This window comes from Quercus lobata, chromosome 1, assembly GCF_001633185.2.
Source record: "Quercus lobata isolate SW786 chromosome 1, ValleyOak3.0 Primary Assembly, whole genome shotgun sequence".
In the NCBI taxonomy this organism is placed as follows: domain Eukaryota; kingdom Viridiplantae; phylum Streptophyta; class Magnoliopsida; order Fagales; family Fagaceae; genus Quercus; species Quercus lobata.
In genome coordinates this window covers 2,963,773-2,989,830 of record NC_044904.1, presented here as the reverse complement: position 1 = coordinate 2,989,830, position 26,058 = coordinate 2,963,773, and the positions used below count along the sequence as shown (strand labels likewise).

At 34.7% G+C, this 26,058-nt stretch overlaps 3 protein-coding genes across 5 annotated transcripts; all 3 read right to left on the bottom strand.

Annotated features, from left to right (window-relative positions):
- On the bottom strand, nt 1-24,862 carry LOC115974585 (protein DETOXIFICATION 12-like). 3 transcript variants are annotated; one of them, XM_031095018.1, is made up of 7 exons: nt 24,517-24,862; nt 22,993-23,537; nt 22,808-22,894; nt 22,632-22,688; nt 22,268-22,506; nt 21,977-22,182; nt 1-236 (listed from the first exon to the last, which is right to left on the bottom strand). In XM_031095018.1, exons 1-7 carry the CDS (start codon nt 24,769-24,771, stop codon nt 153-155), a joined length of 1,473 nt encoding a protein of 490 aa, XP_030950878.1. In that variant the 5' UTR covers nt 24,772-24,862; the 3' UTR covers nt 1-152. The 3 variants fall into 3 exon arrangements, with proteins under 3 accessions (XP_030950878.1, XP_030950861.1, XP_030950870.1); XM_031095001.1 differs by lacking the exons at nt 21,977-22,182; nt 22,268-22,506; nt 22,632-22,688; ... (1 more) ...; nt 22,993-23,537; nt 24,517-24,862 and adding exons at nt 848-1,053; nt 1,141-1,379; nt 1,505-1,561; ... (1 more) ...; nt 1,853-2,397; nt 3,371-3,742; XM_031095010.1 differs by lacking the exon at nt 1-236 and adding an exon at nt 21,004-21,384.
- Nucleotides 8,606-9,241, bottom strand: LOC115974633 (protein DETOXIFICATION 10-like). The gene is made up of 2 exons (XM_031095072.1): nt 8,916-9,241; nt 8,606-8,748 (listed from the first exon to the last, which is right to left on the bottom strand). The coding sequence occupies exons 1-2, from the start codon at nt 9,168-9,170 to the stop codon at nt 8,695-8,697; spliced, it is 309 nt and encodes a 102-aa protein (XP_030950932.1). The 5' UTR covers nt 9,171-9,241; the 3' UTR covers nt 8,606-8,694.
- LOC115974615 (protein DETOXIFICATION 14-like) lies at nt 9,134-13,610 on the bottom strand. Its single transcript, XM_031095041.1, has 5 exons — nt 13,295-13,610; nt 10,167-10,711; nt 9,998-10,081; nt 9,600-9,656; nt 9,134-9,460 (listed from the first exon to the last, which is right to left on the bottom strand). Exons 1-5 carry the CDS (start codon nt 13,559-13,561, stop codon nt 9,217-9,219), a joined length of 1,197 nt encoding a protein of 398 aa, XP_030950901.1. The 5' UTR covers nt 13,562-13,610; the 3' UTR covers nt 9,134-9,216.
- Nucleotides 24,863-26,058: the final 1,196 nt, after the last annotated feature.

The following is a 26,058-nucleotide window of genomic DNA, read 5'->3' as shown; positions in this document are numbered from 1 at the left end:
TTCATAGTGTAATAGCTTAAATTCTTCATTCATTATTGGATTTTTTTTCATAATCAATAGTTTTTCCGTGCATCGTACGGGTTAGCGACTAGCTCATATAATCAATGTTCCTCCTTATTCCTTACAAGTTACAACAGTAATAATAACATTATTTAGCTCACCAAAATTCTCTGCTCATTCTCATTATTATCTTGTGGAAGTTTCCCCTCAAATATCCTCTCCCTTGCATTGCTTGCCTGAAATATCAAGAAACACAACAGAAATAACCCCTTAATAAGGAACACTACGGGTAGAACTGATCAAAAATCTTAAAGAATTTGACACTCTAAAACATTGTAATTGTGATTGACTATCATTATGAGGTTCAGAGTGATATTGTCCTTCATCCCATTTATTTGGAGAAGTGCTCTGCCTAATTGCGAAATAGAGGCATATCCAATCCTACCAAGAGATGGAAGAAAAGGGATGACTTTGGGAATTTGATAACCATTTAGGGCCATCAAGGTTATTAGAAACCTCAAGAATTCCTAAGGTAACTCCACTATAGAGTTCTTAAAATTCAAATCATTCTTTCTTTGATAAATAGTTTAGATTTTGCTTCATTATTTTTATTTAAATGATGATGACCTAATGACATAACAAAATCATAACTATTCATTTAATCATGAATGATTAATATTTTAATAAATCCATGGTGGAGTTGCATTAAAAATTCTAACTCATTGAACAATCTAAATTTTTTTTTCTCTTTTCCTTCTTCCAATTTCTTGGCAACAAAGCAGAGCAAATGGGAAACATACGCTAGGCTAAGATCAAAAGAATCAAGACATAAGAGTAGAGGATAGACCTGTTTTTCCCAATTTATGCAACTTGTTATCATTGAGAGCATAACTGTCTGAACAAAAGCACCAGTTTGTATTCCAATCCATAGGCCCCTTCCTCTTAAATTTGTCATGAAACCCAGAACCGCAGCAACTGGAATCCCACAAAGATAGAACGCCCCCAAGTTGACATAAGCTCCTATATGTTGCCACCCACATCCTCTAGCAACACCTGAGTTAACAAACACCAGATAGAACTCAGCAAAAACTTACATTTTTAGCAGACAACACTCATTGGCAAAAGAGAGAAAATTTTGACCTGAGAGTACCCCTTGTAAGCTGTCCAGTATAATTGACAGAGAAACCAGGGGAGCCATGGTTGTCACATAGTCCACAACTTCCTTCTCGTTGGTAAAAGTGTAACCAAAAACACTCCGGCTTGCAAGAAGGATTGTGCTTATTATACTGGTCTCTGTGATTGCAAGAAACAATACAGCAAAGACAGCCACACGAGCAGCTTGTGGGTTTCCTGCTCCTAATTCATTTGAAATTCTAGTACTAAACAAAAAGAAATTAGCATACATTATTAGAGATATGCAATTTCAACCGTTATAAACACTAGTAATATTCATAATATATAGGTGTCTTTGAATATATGCATACATAGTTTTGATTTATCAAACCTTGCTGCAGCACTAAGTCCATACGGTATTGAATAGAGTGTTCCAATCGTATTGAGACTGCAAAAAAAGTTGACAACAAAATAGAACAATCAGATTTTTTTTAGGAATGGAAAATCTCATTAATTTGTAGAAGATCCATAGTGTTCTTGTTATGAAATTCTACAAGAAAACTTACCACACAGAAAGAACTGAAGTTTCAAGTTGCGGATTAGGTAAAAGACCAGACAACAGTATAAGAAGCTCAAAAGACCACCACTGGAGGCTGCAATCATCAACAAAAAAATAAATAAATTAAAGATGAACATACAAACTCTTTTCTTTACAACTGGAGTAAATGAAAATAATTACCAAACCATTATAGCAGAAGGGATAGCAAAGCGGAAAAACTCCCCAATTCCTTGGAACAGCTCCTTAGAAATTGGAACAAGGGTTTTTTTGCAGGCAGAAGAGTACTTCACATATAATCCAAGCAAAATCACATTTAACCAATCTGAAATTCCCATAGCTAAAGCTGCTCCAAGGTTTCCCAGTCCAGACTTGAATACTAAAACCCAACATAGTGGTATGTGAAAACATAGAATTACAAAAGAGCTTATAAGCATTGGCTTGACTAGACTTTGTGTCTGAAGGTATCTAATGAGCGGTTGAAGTGTCGCATAAGCAAAGAGTGCAGGAACAAGCCACATTGTAAATTTCCCAGCTTCATGTGAAATTAGAGGGTCTTGGCCTATCAAACTTAGTAACTTTCCCATGTTCATCCATAGCAAAGACAGAGGAAGACAGACAAGGTTTAGAGAAAATATAGCAGTGTAAGTTTGAATTCCAATTTTTTGATATTGCTGAGCACCATAAGCTTGCCCACATAGAGTTTCTAGCGCACTGGCCATTCCTAACTGTTTACCACATACAAAATAGAAAATCCAGTTAGTTATTTGAAATAGATATGTTCAAAGTCTTTCATCTCAGTAACTAGGTCCACAAATTTAATGTTTTTGGCCTTTAGAACATTTAAATCATTCAATATATATTTTTGTTAAGTGCATGACTTCACCCATATCTTCTAGTAGCTCTGGCTTATTGAAACTCATACATGTGACTGCCATTTGATTTTTTTTCTTTTTTTCTTTTGACAGTGTGTCACTGCCATTCAGTGAGACTAATTATTAAATTTCATCCAAATCATGACAAATGCTTTTCTGCACTAGTATTCATAAATGTTATCCAAATCACAAGTTGAGCAATGTTAGTCCAATCCATTATGACGAGAAGCTGATCATTGCATAAATCACACAAATATTGAAAGAAAAAAATGAAACTTATAGACATGTTTAGTGATTCATTAACAAAACATGGAAGTGGTTTAGTTTACTAAACTGTTATGAATCTGGTACCCAAAGATAAAACATTATAAGGCTACCCAAGTCACCATTCCCTCATCTGACATCTACAATTACCCCTAGTCCCGGTTAAGTTGAAAAGTAATTAATTTCCCACCCAGCATGACCTGCCTTGCCCTGAAGAGGTAATCACAAAAACTCAAATTGCAGTGAGTTCAAATCACATAAAATGAACCAAGAATCTTGTCACAAGGGTAATCACAAAAACTCAAAGAAACAAGTTTCATGTTTTTCCAAGGTGAGCTTAAAAATATCTTGTACTAATATTAGAGAAAAAAAAAATTTTGAACAAGAATTAATCCAAAGTATGCATGAAAGAAAACAAACTAAATGTTGCATTGGATTTTTTTTTGGTTATTATTTATTTACTAAAAGTTGGTTAAAAAGTGAGACCTTAAAAATGTATATAAGGAAAGAAAAACATGTATATAAGCAAATAAAAGCTAAGTAGATAACAACAAAGACTTACAAGAAGACTGAAGCCAGTGACTGCAGAAAGAGAGATGGCTATAGCAGTGCTAGAGAGAGCAAGTTCACCCAGATGACCCACCATCATTAATGAAATGAACTGCAACATGTACTGTGATAGAGTCACGACCACCATAGGACCAGCCAAGAATCCCAACCTCTTGAGCTCCCCAGTGAAAGTAACCCATGTTAGAGATGGAGTTTCTGGTTTTCTTTTCTCTTCTTTGATCCCTTTTGCTAATAAACTCTCTTCCATGTCTTTCTCTCTGTCTCTTAGCCGCCTCTGTAGCTCAAACGTGGAATATGAGAGGTCTAAGGAAAAAACAGAGAAGGAGAGAGTCCTGGTCTCTGTCTTTCTTCTTCTTCTTTTTTTTTTTTTTTTTTCTTTTTTGGTGATAGATCCAAAGCTCTACCTTGAGTATTCAAATTGTTTCATGATCTAGTCGTGCACTAACCATTCTCTTCCTATGATTAAAGTTAAAATGGTATTTATTTATTTATTTTTGTTGGTAAAAGGATTTACACCAATAAGAATTGTGGAAGTAATAAGAAAAATTGTACTGGAGATCTACCTTGAGGCGGCTATTTGTGGATGCGTTCTTAGATACAACAATTTTTTAAAATAAAATAATGCATAAATGTTATTTGTTGACTGAATTCTTGATTTGGAAGATTATTTTGATTATTGAGCAGAGGTATTTGAAGAAGAAAAAGTAAAATTTGTTTCATATAAGTTAGAGAGTGATATGGCCAAATGGTGGGATTGCATTCAAGATGATAGTGTGTTGAGATAAGTGTGAAATTTGTTCTTGACAAATAATGAAAAAGGAAAAAAAGAAAAAAAAAGAAAAAGAAAAAGATTTCTTTGTCTATTGTGATTATTATGAGATTTTGCATTATATAAGTTACGAGTTTAAGCATCTAAATTCATATGTGGGGATTAATAGTTTGAGTTATATCTTTCACATATCAAAGGAAGATACAATTTTGGAGGTTGAGTGTGTGAAGCCAAATTTTGAAATTAAAGAAGCTTCAAAACAAGAGGATGGGAAAAAGGTGATTTTGAAGAATAAGAACAAGAGGCACAAGTTGAATAATTATGTGATAAAGAGAATATCTTGCTTAAAGATTATACAAAAGTCAGAGAAGAAAAGATGAAGGTTCTAAAGAAAATTAATAAAAATCCTATTATAGATTCATAGAAAAGATCCTGGCTCAAGAATGTGGAGACAATTGAGGAAGATCAATTTGAAATCAAATCAAATAGTACAACCATGACCAATAAGCCGATAATCAAATTGTTGTGAACAACAGAGTAATATAATACTTTTATTTTATTTATTTATTTTTTTGGTAAACAATACAATACATTTAAGTTATACAAAATAGTATTCTAAAAAAAAAAAAGTTATGCAATACATTGATTTTTTCAATTGCCTCGAAACTATTGAAAAAGAACATAAAATGGCTTTGTTAGTTCACTTAATGGATTGCAAGTATGAAAAAGAAGACAAAATGGATTGGAGTATAAAGATATTTGTTCTCTTAGTATAGAAGATTTCAATTCTAGAAATGTCAACTCGAGTATGATTTCTTTACAAATGAAGGAGTATGATGTAAAATGTCGTCCAAGGTCATTGGAGGAATATATAGTAATTTTCAAATTAGAATTCTTATATGGAAGGCTACTGTGGGGTCATGGGCCCAAAATCATACACTGGGGCATGGGGCTTTTGCCGAGAGCGTGGTAGTCTGAGTCCGAGGAGGAATATCCTCGAACCAGCTAAAGCACGGCTAGATATAAGTCCTAAATAGTCAGAGTGACTTTCCAGGAAGTTCTAAAGGATAGGAACTCAGGAATATCTAAGGGAAAGCTGCTAACACCACATTTATGTGGACAAGACTCCTGAACAGTGCTACCTCGGTTACCACAACTCACAGAACGCCAGAGAGGGTGTTTGATGGGACAATCACTCAAGTATAGGCTTGGATGATCAACAAGTGGAAGGCCAAGATCATTCAAATAGGACTATATAATAGGAGAAACCCACCATGGAGAAGGGATCCGGGGGGTTAACAGAGAAAGCACTGTAGCAATCTCAAGAACTCCTGTAACCATTCTCATTTAATATTTACGAGAACAAAACTCCTCGAATTGTGCCGAGAACAAACTTTCTTAGATAAACTCAGTTCATCTTTGTTTGATTGTCATGAACACCATATTAACTGTTATCCATGCACTAAAACCTAGTTCTTTGACTCACTCTCTACAAATTTATTGTATTGGGCTCATTGGGCCAAGATCCCATACACCTTGGGCTTGGGCTGCAAAACTTGTCCCTACAATTGGCGCCGTCTGTGGGGAGAGCTTGTGTGTCAGTGAGTGCAACGGTTAATCATGATAGGATCAAGCTCCCATCAGCAAGAGTCCCTGGAGAAGGCCATTTTGACGGTGGTGCATGCTACACGAAAGCTTCCCCATTATTTCCAAGAATAGACACAGTTGTTGTCATAACTCAGCTTCCGCTCGGGTCTACACTTCGAAGTACTGATTACGCGGGAAGGATTGCTGAATGGGGCACAGTTCTAGGGGTTTCTGACATCAAGTATATGCCTCGTACCTCTGTCAAGGGGCTAGTTCTCATAGGTCTAGTAGCTCGGTTCGCTGAATCCCCATTGGAAAAGAAGTCGAGAATCAAGGCATGGATGGAAAATCGGTTGGCACAATCTCCCTGCAAAAACTTTTATTCTAGAAGGAATATATTGATATCTTCTAATCTTTTGAAGCGATTAAACAAAACCTTAACTATGCTAGGTCCTCAGACCTCTTGCTTTAGGGAAATTAACACGCACTGGAATCTTTTGAAGTGGTTAAACAATACCTTAGCTATGCCAGGTCCTCAAACCTCCTGCTTTGGGGAAATTAACACGCATTGGCATCTTTTGAAGGGATTAAACAGAACCTTAGCTATGCCGGGTCCTCGGACATCCTGCTTTGGGGAAATTAACACGCACTAGCATCTTTTGAAGCGGTTAAACAGAACCTTAGCTATGCCGGGTCCTTGGACCTCTTGCTTTGGGGAAATTAACATGCATTGGAATCTTTTGAAACGGTTAAACAGAACCTTAGCTATGCCGGGTCCTCAGACCTCCTGCTTTGGGGAAATTAACACGCACTAGAATCTTTTGAAGCGATTAAACAGAATCTTAGCTATGCCGAGTCCTTGGACCTCCTGCTTTGTTAACACTCCATGACAACTTTTCAAGTGTTTAAACAGAACCTTAATCATGCCTGACTCCTTGGACCACATACTTTGGGGAAAGTAACGTTCTATAATATCTATTTGTTTCTCACTAAGTGTCAAGACAGGCCTAAGATTATAACCGACTCCTCAGATTGGTAGCTCTGAAAGGAGAAATTTACAGTACAAATATAGGGTGCGTGAAATGGCACTCCCACGGGTGTAAATCAAAGGATCAAGTAGAATTAACTCTTAAAGAATTCAAAACCCCACTTTTCTCCTTGGATGAGAGGAAAAAACCGGAGTTTTGAGGGGCTATTGTGAGGTCATAGGCCCAAAATCATACAATGGGGCGTGGAGCTTTGGTCGAGAGCGTGGTAGTCCGAGTCCAAGGAGGAATATTTCCTCGGACCAGCTAAAGCACAGTCAGATATAAGTCCTAAATAGTCAGAGTGACCTTCCAGGAAGTTCTAAAGGATAGGAACTCAGGAATATCTAAGGGAAAGCTGCTAACACCGCATTTATGTGGACAAGACCCTTGAACAGTACTACCTCGATTACCACAACTCACAGAATGCTAAAGAGGGTGTCTGATGGGACAAACACTCAAGTATAGGCTTGGATGATCAACAAGTGGAAGGCCAAGATCGTTCAAATAGAACTATATAATAGGAGAAACCCACCATGGAGAAGGGATCTGAGGGGTTAACAGAGAAAGCACTGTAGCAATCTCAAGAACTCCTGTAACCATTCTCATTTAATATTTACAAGAACAAAGCTCCTCGGATTGTGCCGAGAACAAACTTTCTTAGATAGACTCAATTCATCTCTGTTTGATTGTCATGAACACCATATTAATTGTTATCCATGCACTAAAGCCTAGCTCTTTGTCTCACTCTCTACAAATTTATTGTACTGGGCTCATTGGTCCAAGATCCCATACACCTTAGGCTTTGGCTGTAAAACGTGTCCCTACAGCTACTATTAGGATCTATTAAACATAAAATATTCTTGATTGGAAATGAAGTTACACTTGGCTTTGTTTCGATAGAAAACCTTACGTGAAGATAGGTTTCTTATGTTTGGTAATATCAGGAAAAAAAAAAAAAATGATTTAAAGGAAAAATATCTCTCAACTTCCTTTGTATAGTTTGACATGAGATAAAGTTGTTTTCCACTAAAATTTTATGAAAAACAACTCTATCTTACCTTAAGCTTCCTTAAGCTTAGAAAGTTATGGAAATTGTTTTTGTTATTGTTGTCATTTTTAGAATTTTCTAGAATAGATTTTATACCGTTGTTTTGAGTTCTTAATAGTTTTTTGTACTCTTGTTTTAAGTTTTTAATAGTTTTTTTTAGTCAAATTAGATTTCTTATATGGAAGGCTATTAATTAGGATCTATTTAGAAATATTCTTGTTTGGAAATAAGAATTTTTTTGCCTTTAAACTGCTCCACAAAGCACTTGCAAAAAAAAAAAAAAAAAAAAAAAAAAAAAAACTCAAAGTTGTAATACAAAATAAGAAGTTCACTATCAATATTTCTATCTTTAGTTTTCTTTAAAAAAAAATTTCATTCTATATTCCGGTGAAAATGTTGTGAACATAGCATTTCTCTAACGAATTAAGGTGTTCTGGGGTCTAGTTGAGCACCAACTCTTCTTTTGCTATCACATTGCGTAGGGAAAAACAATAATGTTGGCATGCTCTCTTTGCTTCTATTTGTAGAAACGCTCAATACATATTATTAAAGGTCTGTTTGGATACCGCTTATTGCTGAAAATTGAAAACTTATTGCTGAAAACACTGTAGCAAAATGAATTTTAAATGATGAATAGTGTCTGTGGTCCCATGAACAGTTTTTAAATAATGAATAATTTGTGTTTTTCCGTATAGCTGGGTCCTATGAACAGTGCATAGGACCCAGCTGCTAAACGCAAACACTAGATGTGATGAGTTTGGAACACAATCCAAACTCACACTAAGTGTAGCCGGCAAAAAATCTACCAATCTTATTAGTTTAAGCACTATATTTCTCTTACAACTTTGAAATAAGATAATATAGTTGATCAAGAGTCAGTCATGTTAATCTATTTTCCACTGAAGATCTTCCCTCCAACATTCTCTGCCTTGCCTTGCCTGCAACATCAATATAACTTGTTAAAGGCCAATAGTTTTTTTGCAAAATCTAAAAGACCTTGATATTTTAAGATGTCAAAATTGTCAAATGCAAGGAAAGAGGACAAATTAGAATATAGACTACACTAAAATTGAAGGCTAGAAGGAATAATAAGTGGAGGGTAGACCTGTTTTTCCCAGTTTGTACAACTTGTTATGATAGAGAGCAGTAATGCCTGCACTGAAGCACCAACCAGTATACCAATCCAAAGGCCCTGTCCACTCATCTGTAGCCAAAAACCCAATATGGCAGCAACTGGAAGTCCACATAGATAGTACGCGCCGAGGTTGACATAAGCACCTAAGTCCTGCCACCCACATCCCCTAGCAATACCTGAAATATGAAGAAACACTAGATTGAGCTCAGCTGCCCATAAATGCATACACTGAAATGTAATTACATGTTACCAAGAGAGGTGTATAAAGCAATTAACTTGAAAGAACACCATGTAAGTTGTCCAGTATAACTGATAGACATACTAAAGGAGCCATGGTTGTGACATAGTCTACTACTTCTATGTCATTGCTGAAAACATAACCAAAAACACCGCGGCTGGCAAAGAGGGCTAAGCTTAATATGAGTGCCTGTGCAACCGTAATAGACATCACTACAGCGACAGCTGAACGTGCTCCTTGTGGATTCCCAGCTCCTAATTCATTTGAAACTCTAGTGCTATATTCTTAAAAACAGAAAAAGGAAAAAATATACATGTAAAGAGTTAGCAATGATTTATACATGTGTACATATATCTATATCTATTGTCATATCTGTAGTTAACTAGTTATATAAAAGAATGTGCATCAATTCAAACCTTGCTGCAGCAGCAATTCCATCCGGTATCATGTAGGGTGTTGAGATGGTTGACAAACTGTTTAGAAAAGTTGAAAAATAGTTATTGTATGGATTTTTTTGGGTGTAAATAGAGACAATTAAATTTCCAACAACTTGCAATGTAAATTGCTAAAGCTACTATTAATTTTATCATAAAAAAACTTACAAACTAACATGTTAATGAGTGACTGGTGCCATGTCAACAACATAATCAATATATATATATATATATATTTTTTTTTTTTTTGGTGTTTAAAAATAGACATATCAGTTTGTAATATTTATGTAGTAAAATTTGTAATATTCTTTGCATCAGTAATTTACAGTTAATGATGAGAATTAAGTTGTTCTACTTTTGAAAGACTAATAGAAACATACCACACAGACAAGACTGAAGTTTCAGTTGGATTTGGTAGAAGCCCTGACAACAGGATAAGCAGCTCAAATGACCACCATTCAAGGCTATGAAAGATCACACGAGAGAACATTAGTAAAAAACACATAAGTGCTCTACTACATCTGTAAAAAAGGGGAGGAGAAAATTTACCAAATCATTACAGCAGAAGGAATTGCAAAACGGAAGAATTCTCCAATTCCTTGGAACATCTCCATAGAAATTGGGACCCTGGTTTTTGAACTGGCATTAGTGTACTTCATGTACAGTCCAAGTAAAATCACATTCAACCAATATGACATACCAATGGCTAATGCTGCTCCAAGATGTCCTAGTCTAGACTTGTATACTAAAACCCAACACAGAGGTATATGGAAACAAAGAGTAACACAAGAGCTTACTAGCAAGGGAATGATTAAACTTTGTGTCTGAAAATATCGAACAAGGGCTTGAAGAGTTCCATAAGCAAAGAGTGCAGGAATGAGCCATATTATGAATTTACCAGCTTCATGTGAAATTGTAGGGTCTTGACCCATTAAAACCAGAAACTTTCCCATGTAGATCCAAACAAGAGATAGAGGGAGACAAACCAAAATTATAGAGAAAATAGCTGTATACGTTTGATTTGCTAGTTTTTGATATTGCTGAGCTCCATATGCTTGTCCACATAGAGTTTCCAGTGCAGTAGACAATCCATACTGTTTAGCATATGAAAATTACAAGAATTCTGTTAGTTATTAGAATAGACAGCTAACTTCAAATTCAATGCAGCTTAATAACCCAATGTTCTGTTATTGTTGTGATTCTGGGTGTGAATGCTCTCATGCACGTGACTATTATATCTTCTGAAGATTGGCCCATGGTTCAGCTCATAATAATGTATTCTGATAGTTCTTTTAGTGCATGTGTACAACCATCCATCTCTAATGCCAATGGCCTCTTGGTATAGCAGCATCTCCTATTGTGATGCCCCGTATTGATTGCATATTGATTAAGTGTGACGTGTGTAAGACTGTAAGTGTATTCCAAGTCCAATCTGAACTTTATAAACAACTACTAAGTGTGACAGTGTGATTAGAGTACTAGCCTAATCCTTTTGAGTATGACAGTTTTTAGACCCTTGAACAATTGATTAAACCTAGGTAATTAGCCAAGTTGTTACTTAGTCCAATTAAACAAGTCTAGGTTATCACAATCAAACAATCATATCATGCATAGCAGCGAAAAATAAATAAGACAATGATATGATCACCCAGGAAAACCAAACAGGTAAAAAGCCTGGGGAGGATTTAACCTAGCTATCCTCAAGGTAAAAAGCAAATCCACTAGAAAGAATCGAAGTTCATACAATAAGACTTACAAGCCCCCACGCTCAACTTCTTATTGCTACCAACCAGTAGAACTTACTGACACGACCATGTGTAAGCTCCGAATCCACGGACTCCTTCTTTCTTTGGCCTTTGCACCAGCTACAAGCACACCTGCTTGTGTAGTCTTTAAACTTTAATGGCAGCAACTAAATTGATCATCAAGGTGTAGAAAATATCTCCTCCTTGAAAACCCTAAGTTTGTGTAAAGGAAAGCTCCTCTAGATCTCACAAGAGATTTACACAAATCGCAATATGAGCAACCTTTAGAGAGCCTTTGGGTACAAAACCCTAAAAACCAATAGAGGCACAAGAGGCACTCTAATCTCTCTAAACGGCACTAAAAAAATTTTTAGGGTTTCCCTTATATATAGGAGTGTTTTACTTGAACCCTAATACGTTTAAGTAGAGTTTGGGCTGAACTGGAACTCTGCAGAAAAATAAATCTGCACGTGGTTCGATCGATTGAGTCTAATTTTCGATCGATCGAGCCTTGCAGATTTAGTCCAATAAATTCTACAATCACTTGATTCCAATTTCACAAATAAACATACTTTGAGCAAGCCTAAACCTAAACTCTATGTTTTGATCATGGTTTGCCAACATAATACAAATTGAAGTTCTAATACATTAGTTCCTAATTTCTTAGAACCTAACAGAGTATAGTGCAGATGTGGTCTCTTTCCTTGGATAAAACTCATGACCATCTGGCACCTGCTCTGATATGGAATATGCCTCTTCTTAATAGGTTCATATTGTAATAATACAAGTTTTGTTTTGTTGTTTTTCATTGCTGTAACAATCTCAGCCTAAAAATTCCTTGAAATCTTAAATTTTATACGTGAGGCCAATAGATTCCTTTGTACGCAACGATCAAACAAAGTAGAATAAAATGCAAAGAGACTGACTAAAATCATGGACAAGCTAAAAAAGAGGGCTGAGAACGTTTCAGGGGACCAAAATTTAATCAGATTGTTCTCAACAGATTTTGATGATGATAGGACAAAATAGTATATCTGTATTTCATAATGGTAATTGTCATTTCACTATCTTCATATTCTAGACTAATACAATAAGTAAATCACGAGACAGCAGTGAGTGGTTACAATAGTTCATTTCTTATCAAAAACCTTCAAAAAAATAAAAATCAGTTACAAGACAAAATTGCCTAATAGCTTCATTAATCATTAGTATTTTACAATTTCAAAACTTGACACTTACACTTCCTCCTAATTTTTAAGTTCAGACCCACCTTCGTACACTAGGATTAATCTTATTAACTAAGGTAGTAAAATCTCTCTTATCATTGAATAAAATACGGATAAAGTTTGGCTATAACTCCCAATAAAAAAAATCAACATGACTATATATTTTGAAAATCTAATAGTTAGATTGCATTTTCTTTATATTTTCAATAGGCATGTCAAATTTCATGCCAATCAGGTATTATTTATTATTCATTCCATAAACTTGGTTTTTATGCATAATTTTAAATTACAAAAACTTAAAATTTAAACATTTAATTGATAACATAGCTATTGATATTTGATCTTTTGAAAATTTTGTAAGTATGTGAAATACAAAGAAGAAAGTGTAATCCAATGATATAAATTATCAAATTTCACATCCAATAAAAAAGATATTGAGTGAAGTTGTAGCCAAACTTTATCTATAAAAGATCTTGATTTAAATCAATATTACCTCAAAACTAATTAGTATTTTAACTTGATCGGTAAAAAACAATGAGTTTCAAATCTTATTGTATCTCTATTGGTTTGAATATCTCTTGTCCAACTTCTTAGGCCAAAACTTATAACCAAAAAAAAAATTCCCTGAAAGTAAATTTTTTAAAAAAAAAAAATCATAGATTGAGATAAAAAGTAAAACTATATATAAATATATGAATGGACTTACAAGAGGACTGAAGCCGGAGACAGCAGCGAGAGAGATAGCAATGGCAGTGCTAGAGAGAGAGAGCTGACTAAGGTGACCAACCATCATAATTGATATAATTTGCAGAAAATACTGTGACAAATTCACAGCCACCATAGGTCCTGCTAAGTACCCTATTCTTTTGGCCTCTTGAACAAACTCACCATGACCCCATCCCCATGTTGTTATGCTTAAACAACAACCCTCTCTTTTCTCTTCTCTCTCTTTTGTTAACAAGCTCTTCTCCATCTCTCTTTTGTGATCTGTGTCTCACTCATGGATTAGTTTCCCTCACACTCACACTTTGGAGAAATTATACAGTATTCATGGTGGACCATGTCATTTGTTCACCATTCTAGTAAAAGACTCCCATCTATTTAAAATTGCTGAGTTAGTATTCAGTTTTTATTTAAAACTCTACAATTTTAAACAAGTGGGAGTCTTTTACTGGAATGGTGGACCACATGACTTGTCCATCATGAGGACCTTATAATTTCTCCACACTTTGACACACCTTATAGTTTGGAAACATACGGCGAGGGGGAAGAGACTATTCTACTTGATAACAGGTTTTGGGCAGGTTTTGGGCCTTTTGGTCTTTATATACGTGTTACAACTTACAATCATGCATGTTTGTTTTTATTTTTTCTAAATCCATACATCCTCTTCTCATAGATAAATAAATAAATCCATACATCTTATTCAGCTATGACTCTTTCTTGGGGGTTAAGGTTATTTATTTTTTGTTGTTGATGTGATTGGGGGTAAAGTTGAAGAACGAATCAAACTCTCCAAGAAAAATGGCGCCCTATTTTTTTTGGTTGTAATAGATCTTCTATTACCACAAATTTTATGTACCAACTTTGAAGTGTTGGACTATAAAAAGTAAACAATCACTTTATATGGTCTTAATTGTTTTTTTATTATTCAAATTTTATGTCACAATTTTGAAGTGTTCGATCACTTTTAGGTGGACTTATTATTGTTTTTCACAACTCACAAATATTGGAAATGTTTCAAATTTATTGCATGGAACATCTATTGACCAAATTAGTGGGTATTCAATAATTACCCAGCCTTCTCTTATCTATTTACTTTGCTAAAAATATGTCCTTTCCATCTCTGTATCAAGACTTCCGCAATCACAGATTAATATCATTTAATCTTAATAACTATTGAGGACAAATATAAGGAAAAGTGTCATTATGGTCACGCCCAAGTGAAAGACGCCAACTCAGGTCGCTCCCCTCTACCCATTTTTCTTTTATCAAAAAATATAAGGAAAAGTGTTTTGATTCCTATCATGACATATTCTTGGCAAGGATGTCAATACCGTACCAGAGGCCGTACCGGTTTGGCCACCGGTACGATATATTTCGGATATTGGTCAATACCAGTGTACCGTTTCGGGTTTTCCACTATTTTTTATATTTATAAATATATATATATATATATATATGTATGTATGTGTCTGTGTATATATATATTATAATAAATATAAAAGTTTACCATAAAACATTTCCTCAATTCAGAACTAATTATTCATGATTTTAGACTCTAGTATCAATTAAAAGGGAAAAAAAATAAAAAAATAAAATAGAAAGCTTAAAAGTTACCGTTGCATACTAAGAAAACAAATAATACTAATAAGTTAATGCAAATAAGTTACCATTTTGTCCTAACAAAAATTCAAAAATTACAAAACTTAAAAAAAAAAAAAAAAAAAAAATTCTGTACTGGCTGGTACGCCTGATACCGGCCAGTATTGCCCGAAATTGGCCGGTACGAGGCCGGTATTTTTTCCGGTACGAAACAAGGGGGCCGAGCGTACCGAATTGCTGGCCGGTATGGTATATTCCGGCCGTACTGGCCGGTACGGTACAGAATCGATAACCTTGATTCTTGGGGATGTGCAAACCTGTGCAATGTCTTTCCTTAATTTTCTCATATGTGATCCTATATATACCAAAGCAATGGTTCACTTGAGGTAGCCAAAAATTTACAAAGGATTATACTTCTATGATTCTCTCTCTATCTGTTTTCTCAACTTATTTTGGGCATCAATACGAGTTCAAAGCTTGGGTTTGTGAGTACATGCAACCGATTGAATCTTGGGAGGTGATTTGTTGGAGCCCAGTTTTGCACCAAGGATAAATTGTATCTAGTGGGGCGAAATCACTTCTTAGGATAGTGGATTGAGTTCCACATTTCAGCTCTATCAATCATCAATAAATTTCCTCTCATCTCTCAAACTTAATCTATTGGTTTTGTTAATTAGTCTTATATTTTTCCAACACCACAAAGTCAACCAGACTTGAGTTATAACAAGAGTTGTGGCACAAAAATTATGTCCACAAACTTTCTCTCTTTTTGATTGTGCTTGTATGTACATGTGTTTTATTCTGAGTTGGCCCTTTTGTTTTTCAATATTTTATACATGTATATATACACACACTAAACTCAATGTATGTTTTGGACCTTTCCACTTGAAATTTTAGGCTGTGTTTGGTTTAAAGATAACTCAAAACTCAATTCTCATTACTCAAACCTCTAAACTCAATTCTCATCACTCATCAAATGCAAAAGAAGAAATGTTCAAAGGACTGAGAGGAGGAAGGTGGAAAAGAAATGAAATGTAAATTTGGTGGGTGTGGTTTGGGTATGTGGAGTAAAGACTATAGTAATGAAAATGAAAAAAAGGATGTGAGAGTCGTTGGGAGAGTTTGTTGTGATCTAACTCGATTGAGACAAGTTATGATTACAGGTCCCACACAATTGCTAAAATTTACAAGAATGCCACAATATCTCAGTTTCCATAATTTGAAAACTCCTAAAATTTGTTCTCAATTTTAGTAACTCTGACTCAATTTAATGAGTTTTGGGTTATGGAAATTGAAAACAAAAACTGAACCAAACAAAGTTTCTCGAGGTGGGGCTCACCAATTTTGAGAATGGGGTAATGAAAATTGAGTTTTGAGTTAGAGTTTTGGCTAAACCAAACACCCTCTTATTTTGTCAAATCTTACCAGATAAGTTTGAAAAGGCCTTAGCGAGTTCAAATAGATTTGTCTTCATTCACATCATTAATATTCTTTGTGTTTTCATAGGATCCAAATTGCAAGCTAATAAACAAAGAAAACAAAAGAGTTTGCACATGACACGCTCTTATGTTTTTTGTTTTTTTTTAAGATTGGTTGGATGTTGTTCCATGCGCACCGAACTTGAGTAAATTATGTTCTTCACCTACTAATCTAAGTAAGAAAAGGTGAAAAGAAGAAAAATTTGCTTGTGCAAGGCGCACACAAACACAACATTCACGAGATTGCTGAAATTTTACTATGATAGTTATAACAGGATTTATAATGATCATTAGCATATATATGACCCTATTATTTTGTCTACACACATGAAAAATTATAGATGATAAGTTTCTACCAAAAATAAAAAGATGATAAGAGTATTTTTACTTATTTTAATGGAAAACTTATGTGAAGATAGTTTTTCAAATTTTCCTGTTTTTGGTAGTATAAGAAAAATGGATTAAAGAAAAACTGTCTCTTAACTTCCTTATTTATTTTTTTTAAAAAAAGAATCTTATTTAGCTTGGTATGAGATATTGTTTTTGGCTAAAATTTTCTGAAAGACAACTCTATCCCACACATATCTAAATAAGGAATACAACTCTATTTCACGCGAAACTAAATAAAAGAAGTAAAGAGATAATTTTCTGAATTTTTTAGAAAATGCTAATATCGAAACAAACAAAAAATGCTAATGATTCCTTTTATGTTGTGATTGACCATATAGGGAGATGCTAAATATTTTCTGTGGGGATAAAGTTCATCAGTCAACAATGGGCCTTGGCACCCATGCGGGGCCCAGCCATAACAAGAAGTGAGGACATGGCCAGAGGACTTCCAGCCCAACCCTGTTGGGCCGGGCCTGTTTGGGAGGCGTCCGAGGAGGAGTGTCTCCTCGGACACATCAAATGGGAGTCCAACACACACCCTTCACCTAGTGGGAAATCGTCCCAAATCGAAGGGAAATGCTGGACGCTCAGGGGGGCAACTACAACTGCCGCATTAAATGCAAGGGAGCTACTTTTCCAGCCGCATTAATGTGGAGAGGACAGGAAGACAGTATTATCTTGGCCAGTGCAACTCACAGAAAAGGGGGAGGGTGTCCTATGGGACAGGCACTCAAGTAGAGGCCCAGATGATCAACAAGTGTAGGGCCATTATCATGCAAAGGATGCTATATAAGAGAAGAAAACCCCCATGATCAGGGGATCGGAAGCTGGAGAGCAAAAAGTAAGGAAAAGAGAGAGAAAAAAGAGAGAAGTTCTGTAAGAAAAGCCTAAGTTGTTGTTCCATGAACTGTTATCCCAGGAGGCTGAATAAAACGTTCCCACGTTTAGATGGTTGCATGGCTTACTAACAATTACGTGCACTCTGTCTCGACCTAGTTCTTCGACCCACTCTCTACAAATTCATTGTTGAGGGTCTTTTGGGTCAGAATCGCCTGCTCACTGGGCCTGGGCCCCAAAATCCGCCCTTACATTTTCATAAACTTTTTATGAAAAAGGAAAAAAGAAACAGCTTACTTAAAAAAAAAACTTTTTATATTTCCTATGAACGAGGTATTAAAACTTTCTTAAAATAATCTGTTAACAAATTCTTTATAAGCACCTATTAACACTCAAATATGGAATATACCCTCATAATTTACACAATAGTCAATAGGTCATTGCTATTTTTTTTTTTTTTTTATTTATCTTTATTTATAAAGTTTCAACAGATGATATCTACTTCGGATAATTGTGCTTCATTATCATATCAGACAAAGAAACTAATCGGTTTTTGCCTTTTAAAAATCAAAAACTTTACCAACCGAGTTAATTGGAACCTACTATTAATTTGTTAGGTTTTTTTTTTTTTTTTTTGGGAGGGGATATTAATTTGCCAGTTGGCACTGTGTTGAACTGAAAGCACTTTAATTGACATAAGACAGCACTCATTATCACAGAGTCGGCAATCATATAATATTGGCATGTTAATAGCACTAAAGTCTAAAGGCACTTTTATCAACAACCAAAAAAAAAGTCTAAAGGCAATAGCATGTTACTAGTTTACTAGCTAGTACTACATATTTTATGTGTCTATGACAGGACATCGACCTACCCAATAATTTACAAAACAGACAATTTTGTCTGCATGGTGCAGAAGAAGGGCCATAGTTTATAGATTTTCTATAAGTTGTCTGACTAGTTTCAGTGAGAGTGTACAATTTATTTTATATGGCCAGTAGGAGGACAAGCATTCCAAGAATGCGAACCAGGAAAGGTACCACTCGAGCCAAACATTTGAAGAGATGACAATCCCATTTTCATAAATCGAATAGATAACTCCATCTGCTTAGGCTGAAAATTGATCTTGCCTGTGCATTGAACAATGACCTAAATATACTGCATTTAATTATGGATAAACTAATCTTGCTTGTTGTTGCTGCCTTGGCAAATGGGTTGAATCTGATGAGTTTTGAGTACCATTCGAGCCAAACATATTTGAAGAGATGAAAATCCCAATTTCATAAACGGAATAGATAAGTTCATTCCCTTTCGCATGACAGTCCCAACTCCCAAGTCCCATGTAATAGAATATCTTGTTGGAAAAGTAATAATTTGAGGGGAAACGAACTTATTTGTTGTATTTATAAAACCTCAACAATGGAAATGTCATTTCTTTTTGGTACACTCAATAATTTTTTTGTAATTGGGATCAGAATAAGGCGTTCATGTATCCTACTACAAGACTCCCCACCCTCCCCCCCCAAAATTCATACCAAACAAAAGGGTTACAGCTGCGGTACAATGTGAGTTTGACTTTGATACCAAGCTCAGCAGAGTGGAATTGAGAGTACATTTGTTTAGGTAGGAAATTAATCTTGCTTGTGCATTGAACATGAGCTAAACATACTGCAAAGTGGATAAACTAATCTTGCTTAATTGTTGTAGCTTTGGAAAATAGGTTGGATCCGATGAGTTTGAATTTGAGTTTAATTTGATTGAGTAAAGGTCAAAAACTTATTAAACCAAAATGGGTTATTATTTCTATGACCTTTACCCGGGCTTTGACAGGTCAATCTAATGTTATCCGTATTTTTCTTCAAGTACAAAAATAAATAAAAATTAACACACTTTCTAACATTTTTTTTATCCGTATATACTAAAAGAAAAAAAAATAAAACACTTAATAAATAAAAATAATACATAAATGCTTAAGTTTATAGTCTAGTAATTAATTTTTATAGTCTACACTCTACAGTTGGTCCAATAAATTCACCTTTCTTTTTATTTTATGCAGATTTGGACGGATTAACCCGTCGGGTTCCCTTCCTCCAAAAAAAAAAACCGGTCAGGTTCCAATTTTATTATCATTGGCCCAATAATGGTTTTTTTTTTAATAATTTTTTTGAGAAGAGGTTTGGCCTGATTTGGCCATAACATATTCATAATAACTCTAATATAATGTCAGCAATATAATTATGCGGTCAAAGATGAAAGATTAGAACATAACAAGGAAAAAAAATGATGGCTTTAAATGTGGGAGTTGAACGTTGTTGTTATTCACGTCAAAACTCAAGGCTTCACTGTTATTCGGATAATTCTGCTAGAGGTTGACTCTTAAACAACCATTGATAAATTTGAAAAAACTCCTTCAAAATAATAGAGGCCAATTGAAGTCTGTAGGAAGCTCAATGACAGAGATTGGTTATGAATAACTCATATCCAAAGAGAAGTAATTGGAATGCTGGTTTGCCGGCAATTTTGAAAATTTGCTCATGTTAAGGCAGACAGGTAAGTGTCACTGTTTTTTATACTAAACACCTTGACTGTTGATTTCATGCCTTAAGTTATAAAGAAAAATTATCTTATGATATTGACTTATGGAGGGCCCTCTCACAATATATGGTTCCATCAAATGTGAAAACAGTGCTCATTAAACCAGTCATGAGATACTTTCTCGTAGTGTAAAGGTCTTCTTGACTATACATTTTTTTTATAAACAGCTAGAATTGTGTTATTAACTATAGCAATATCAATCTGGAAACACAACAGTGACAACACAAGGCTTCAAATCTAAAATTTCCAATGTGCAGCTAATTATATTATATTTGGTCATGGGCAGCGCTGGGTGTATTTCAGGGGATTCATTTACCCCCTGAATTTTTATTAAAAAAATATTTTATATATATAATAATTTTTTTACCTGTTTAATTACTCATCTCCATAGCAAATTGTCAACTTATTATATTTCAGAGAACACCTTAGACATTATAATAAATTTATAATTTTTTTTGAACATTTAAGGTACATAGCTAAAAAACTTGACTACTTTGGTTTGGTCAACCTACACAACAATGAACATAATTTGAAAATTACAAACAGATTAATTCATGAGCTCATTGAAAAGATAAACATAGAAACAAAAACCTTGCCTGATGCAGGTTTTGGTGCCTAAGCTACTACCCAAAAAAAAAAAAAAAAGAAGAGAAGGTGCAGGTTTTGAAAACCTAGCTTGTTTTGAAGAAAAACTGTTACTCTAATCTACCATGAAGTGCCAACTAGGTTTGTAAATAGTAATCTTTAATTGCAATGGAAATCCATATAATCTATAGAGAAAGGATTAGTATTTGTGAACTAAATTTTTATTTTAATCTTTTTATGAGGGACAGTTTATTAATTTAGCCTCAGACAGAGTTCCTACATGTTTTGGCAAGGAAAACATTTTTCCATATGGTTATGCCAATCCCATATAGATTCCTCTAGAATGTAAACCAAATTCAAGGATGTCACTGCCACCATTAAAAGAGGGGGAAAAAAGAAAGGAAGAAGAACAAAAACAAAGAAAAAAAAAAGATTGATAAGCTCATTCATATAATCAATGTTCCTCAATCCTTACAAGTTACAACAGTAATAATAACATTATTTAGCCCATCAAAATTCTCTGCTCATTCTCATTATTATCTTGTGGAAGTTTCCCCTCAAATATGCTCTCCCTTGCATTGCTTGCCTGAAATATCAAGAAACACAACAGAAATAACCCCTTAATAAGGAACACTACGGGTAGAACTGATCAAAAATCTTAAAGAATTCGACACTCTAAAACATTGAAATTGGGATTGACTATCATTAGGAGGTTCAGAGTGATATTGTCCTTCATCCCATTTATTTGGAGAAGTGCTCTGCCTAATTGTGAAATAGAGGCAATCCAATCCTACCAAGAGATGGAAGAAAGGAATGACTTTGGGAATTTGATAACCATTTAGGGCCATCAAGGTTATTAGAAACCTCAAGAGTTCCTAAGGTTATTAAAATTCAAATCATTCTTACTTTAATAAACAGTTTAGATTTTGCTTCTTTATTTTTATTTAAATGATGATGACCTAATGACATAACAAAATCTTAACCATTCATTTAATCATCAATGATTAATATTTTAATAAATCCATGGTGGAGTTGCATTAAAAATTCTAACTCATTGAACAATCTAATTTTTTTTTCTCTTTTCCTTCTTCCAATTTCTTGGCAACCAAGCAGAGCAAATGGGAAACATACGCTGGATTAAGATCAAAAGCATCGAGACATAAGAGTAGAGGATAGACCTGTTTTTCCCAATTTATGCAACTTGTTATAATAGAGAGCATAACTGTCTGAACAAAAGCACCAGTTTGTATTCCAATCCATAGGCCCCTTCCTCTTAAATTTGTCATGAAACCCAGAACCGCAGCAACTGGAATTCCACAAAGATAGAATGCCCCCAAGTTGACATAAGCCCCTATATGTTGCCACCCACATCCTCTAGCAACACCTGAGTTAACAAACACAAGATAGAACTCAGCAAAAACTTACATTTTTAGCAGACAACACTCATTGGCAAAAGAGAGAATTTTGACCTGAGAGTACCCCTTGTAAACTGTCCAGTATAACTGACAGAGAAACCAGGGGAGCCATGGTTGTCACATAGTCCACAACTTCCTTCTCGTTGCTAAAAGTGTAACCAAAAACACTCCGGCTTGCAAGAAGGATTGTGCTTACTATACTTGTCTCTGTGATTGCAAGAAACAATACAGCAAAGACAGCCACACGAGCAGCTTGTGGGTTTCCTGCTCCTAATTCATTTGAAATTCTAGTACTAAACAAAAAGAAATTAGCATACATTATTAGAGATATGAAATTTCAACCGTTATAAACACTAGTAATATCCATAATATATAGATGTCTTTGAATATATGTATACATAGTTTTGATTTATCAAACCTTGCTGCAGCACCAAGTCCATACGGTATTGTATAGAGTGTTGCAATCGTATTGAGACTGCAAAAAAAGGTTGACAATAAAATAGACCAATCAGATTTTTTTTAGGAATGGAAAATCTAATTAATTTGTAGAAAATCCATAGTGTTCTTGTTATGAAATACTACAAGAAAACTTACCACACAGAAAGAACTGAAGTTTCAAGTTGCGGATTAGGTAAAAGACCAGACAACAGTATAAGAAGCTCAAAAGACCACCACTCGAGGCTGCAATCATCAACAAAAATATATATATATATATATATATATTAAAGATGAACATACAAACTCTTTTCTTTACAACTGGAATAAATGAAAACAATTACCAAATCATTATAGCAGAAGGGATAGCAAAGCGGAAAAACTCCCCACTTCCTTGGAACATCTCCTTAGAAATTGGAACAAGGGTTTTTTTGCAGGCAGAAGAGTACTTCACATATAATCCAAGCAAAATCACATTTAACCAATCTGAAATTCCCATAGCTAAAGCTGCTCCAAGGTTTCCCAGTCCAGACTTGAATACTAAAACCCAACATAGTGGTATGTGAAAACATAGAATTACAAAAGAGCTTATAAGCATTGGCTTGACTATACTTTGTGTCTGAAGGTATCTGACGAGTGGTTGAAGTGTCGCATAAGCAAAGAGTGCAGGAACAAGCCACATTGTGAATTTCCCAGCTTCATGTGAAATTAGAGGGTCTTGGCCTATCAAACTTAGTAACTTTCCCATGTTCATCCATAGCAAACACAGAGGAAGACAGACAAGGTTTAGGGAAAATATAGCGGTGTAAGTTTGAATTCCAATTTTTTGATATTGCTGAGCACCATAAGCTTGCCCACATAGAGTTTCTAGCGCACTGGCCATTCCTAACTGTTTACCACATACAAAATAGAAAATCCAGTTAGTTATTTGAAATAGATATGTTCAAAGTCTTTCATCTCAGTAACTAGGTCCACAAATTTAATGTTTTTTGGCCTTTAGAACATTTAAATCATCCAATATATATTTTTGTAAGTGCATGACTTCACCCATATCTTCTAGTAGCTCTGACTTATTGAAACTCATAGATGTGACTGCCATTTGATTTTTTTTTTCTTTTTTTGTTTTCAGTGTGTCACTGCCATTCAGTGAGACTAATTATTAAATTTCATCCAAATCATGACAAATGCTTTTCTGCACTAGTATTCATAAATGTTATCCAAATCACAAGTAGAGCAATGTTAGTCCAATCCATTATGACAGCAAGCTGATCATTACATAAATCACACAAACAGTGAAAGAACAAATGAAACTTATAGACATGTTTAGTGATTCATTAACAAAACATGGAAGTGGTTTAGTTTACTAAACTGTTATGGATCTGGTACCCAAGGATAAAACATTATAAGGCTACCCAAGTCACCATTCCCTCATCTGACATCTCCAACTACCCCTAGTCCCGGTTAAGTTGAAAAGTAATCAATTTTCTAACTGGCATGACCTGCCTTGCCCCGAAGAGGTAATCACAAAAACTCAAATTGCAGTAAGTTCAAAATTTCAAATCACATAAAAATGAATCAAGAATCTTGTCTCGAAGGGTAATCACAAAAACTTAGAAAGAAACAAGTTTCATGTTTTCCAAGGTGAGCTTAAAAATATTTTGTACTTATATTATAGAACAAAAAACAGAGGTTGAACAAGAATTATTCCAAAGTATGCATGAAAGAAAACAAACTAAATGTTGCATTTGGATTTTTTTTTGGTTATTGTTTATTTACTAAAAGTTGGTTAAAAAGTGAGACTTTAAAACTGTATATAAGGATAGAAAAACATGTATATAAAAGCTAAGTAGATAAAAACAAAGACTTACAAGAAGACTGAAGCCAGTGACTCCAGAAAGAGAGATGGCTATAGCAGTGCTAGAGAGAGCAAGTTCACCCAAATGACCCACCATCATTAATGAAATGACCTGCAACATGTACTGTGATAGAGTCACGACCACCATAGGACCAGCCAAGAATCCCAACCTCTTGAGCTCCCCAGTGAAAGTAACCCATGTTAGAGACGGAGTTTCTGGTTTTCTTTTCTCTTCTTTGATCCCTTTTGCTAATAAACTCTCTTCCATGTCTTTCTCTCTGTCTCTTAGCCGCCTCTGTAGCTCAAACGTGGAATATGAGAGGTCCAAGGAAAAAACAGAGAAGTAGAGAGCCCTGAACTTTATGGTATTTCCAGGGCCATATATGGTATATATCCGTCCGTGCAATTAGGGGTGTGCATGGGATGGGTTGAGTCGGCTTAAGTGGAATTTTTTGACCCAACTTATCATAGTGTGTTAAAAAAATTTAACCCAATCTAACTCATCATATAAGTTCAACCTAACTTAATTCACATGGGTTGAGTTGAACTCATGAGTTGGACAATTTTTTTTATTACTATTATTATTAAATTAAATAGAAAAAAATATATCACACCTGTCACCTAAATTGATAAACAAAATATACATTAATATATGAATTAATATTCCAACTCAGTTATACCTTAATATATGAACTAGTATACATTAATATTAGCTTTATATGATGTAACATCCCATAATTTTGATATCAATTAAATTATTATACATAAATTATAGAGGAGACCTATAATTAAATGGATCAAATTGATTTGGGTTTAAGATATTAAAAATAATATAAATACTATGGGATATAAAACCCAAGTGAGGTGATATAAGTAAATATATGGAACTTAAAAACCCTATCTTTTTTTCTCTTTAGTCACATGTGCATTTTACTGATGGAGGCATCCTTTTTGCTTCATCCTACTACTAAACTTTGCCTTATGTCATTGTGGCTGTGAGAATGGTTTCTATAACTATATTAATGAAAATAGAAATCCTATGATTGCTATCATACTTAGACTAGGCAAGTACATATAGGCTTGTGTCCTATGGTTGTTATCATACTTAAACTAGGCATGTACATATAGGCTTGTGTCATGGAAAGGAACAAAGAGACGTTGGTCTCATGGAGGATGAATCTCCACCTATCCCTACATTAAGGGAAAAGATGTCCTATATTGTTATTATATTAGATAAGAATGGTCATATATGACTGCATGTCCAGAGCTTTGAAATTGTGTCTAATAGGCTTGGACTTTATCAATTGTTTTGTCACCATATGAAAGGAAAAAGGGTTGCTTGTGGTTTATATATATAATGGTTTATAGCCTCACTCTTTTCACCGCCATTGTCTTTGCCCAAATAAGTGTCCAGCCGTGTCCTTTACTTTATGGCATCAGGAGGATTTGGGTCTTTGGGTTGATGAATATAATATTAAAATAAGAACTTTTTATTTATATAGCCGTATAGTCCTCCATAAGATTTGACATGACTTTAATATATGACTATAGGCTT

What these genes read in the sequence shown, in the direction of transcription:
- LOC115974633 (XM_031095072.1), bottom strand. Translation starts at nt 9,170, where the DNA reads ATGCATTTATGGGCAGCTGAGCTCAATCTAGTGTTTCTTCATATTTCA. An exon ending in GTACAAACTGGGAAAAACAG is followed by an intron (nt 8,749 to 8,915) that starts GTCTACCCTCCA and finishes TTGATGTTGCAG; the next exon opens with GCAAGGCAAGGCAGAGAATG.
- LOC115974615 (XM_031095041.1), bottom strand. Translation starts at nt 13,561, where the DNA reads ATGGAGAAGAGCTTGTTAACAAAAGAGAGAGAAGAGAAAAGAGAGGGT. An exon ending in TCTCCGGCTTCAGTCCTCTT is followed by an intron (nt 10,712 to 13,294) that starts GTAAGTCCATTC and finishes TATGCTAAACAG; the next exon opens with TATGGATTGTCTACTGCACT. An exon ending in ACTTCAGTCTTGTCTGTGTG is followed by an intron (nt 9,657 to 9,997) that starts GTATGTTTCTAT and finishes TTTTCTAAACAG; the next exon opens with TTTGTCAACCATCTCAACAC.
- LOC115974585 (XM_031095018.1), bottom strand. Translation starts at nt 24,771, where the DNA reads ATGGAAGAGAGTTTATTAGCAAAAGGGATCAAAGAAGAGAAAAGAAAA. An exon ending in CCTTCTGCTATAATGATTTG is followed by an intron (nt 22,895 to 22,992) that starts GTAATTGTTTTC and finishes TGATGATTGCAG; the next exon opens with CCTCGAGTGGTGGTCTTTTG. An exon ending in ACTTCAGTTCTTTCTGTGTG is followed by an intron (nt 22,689 to 22,807) that starts GTAAGTTTTCTT and finishes CTTTTTTTGCAG; the next exon opens with TCTCAATACGATTGCAACAC.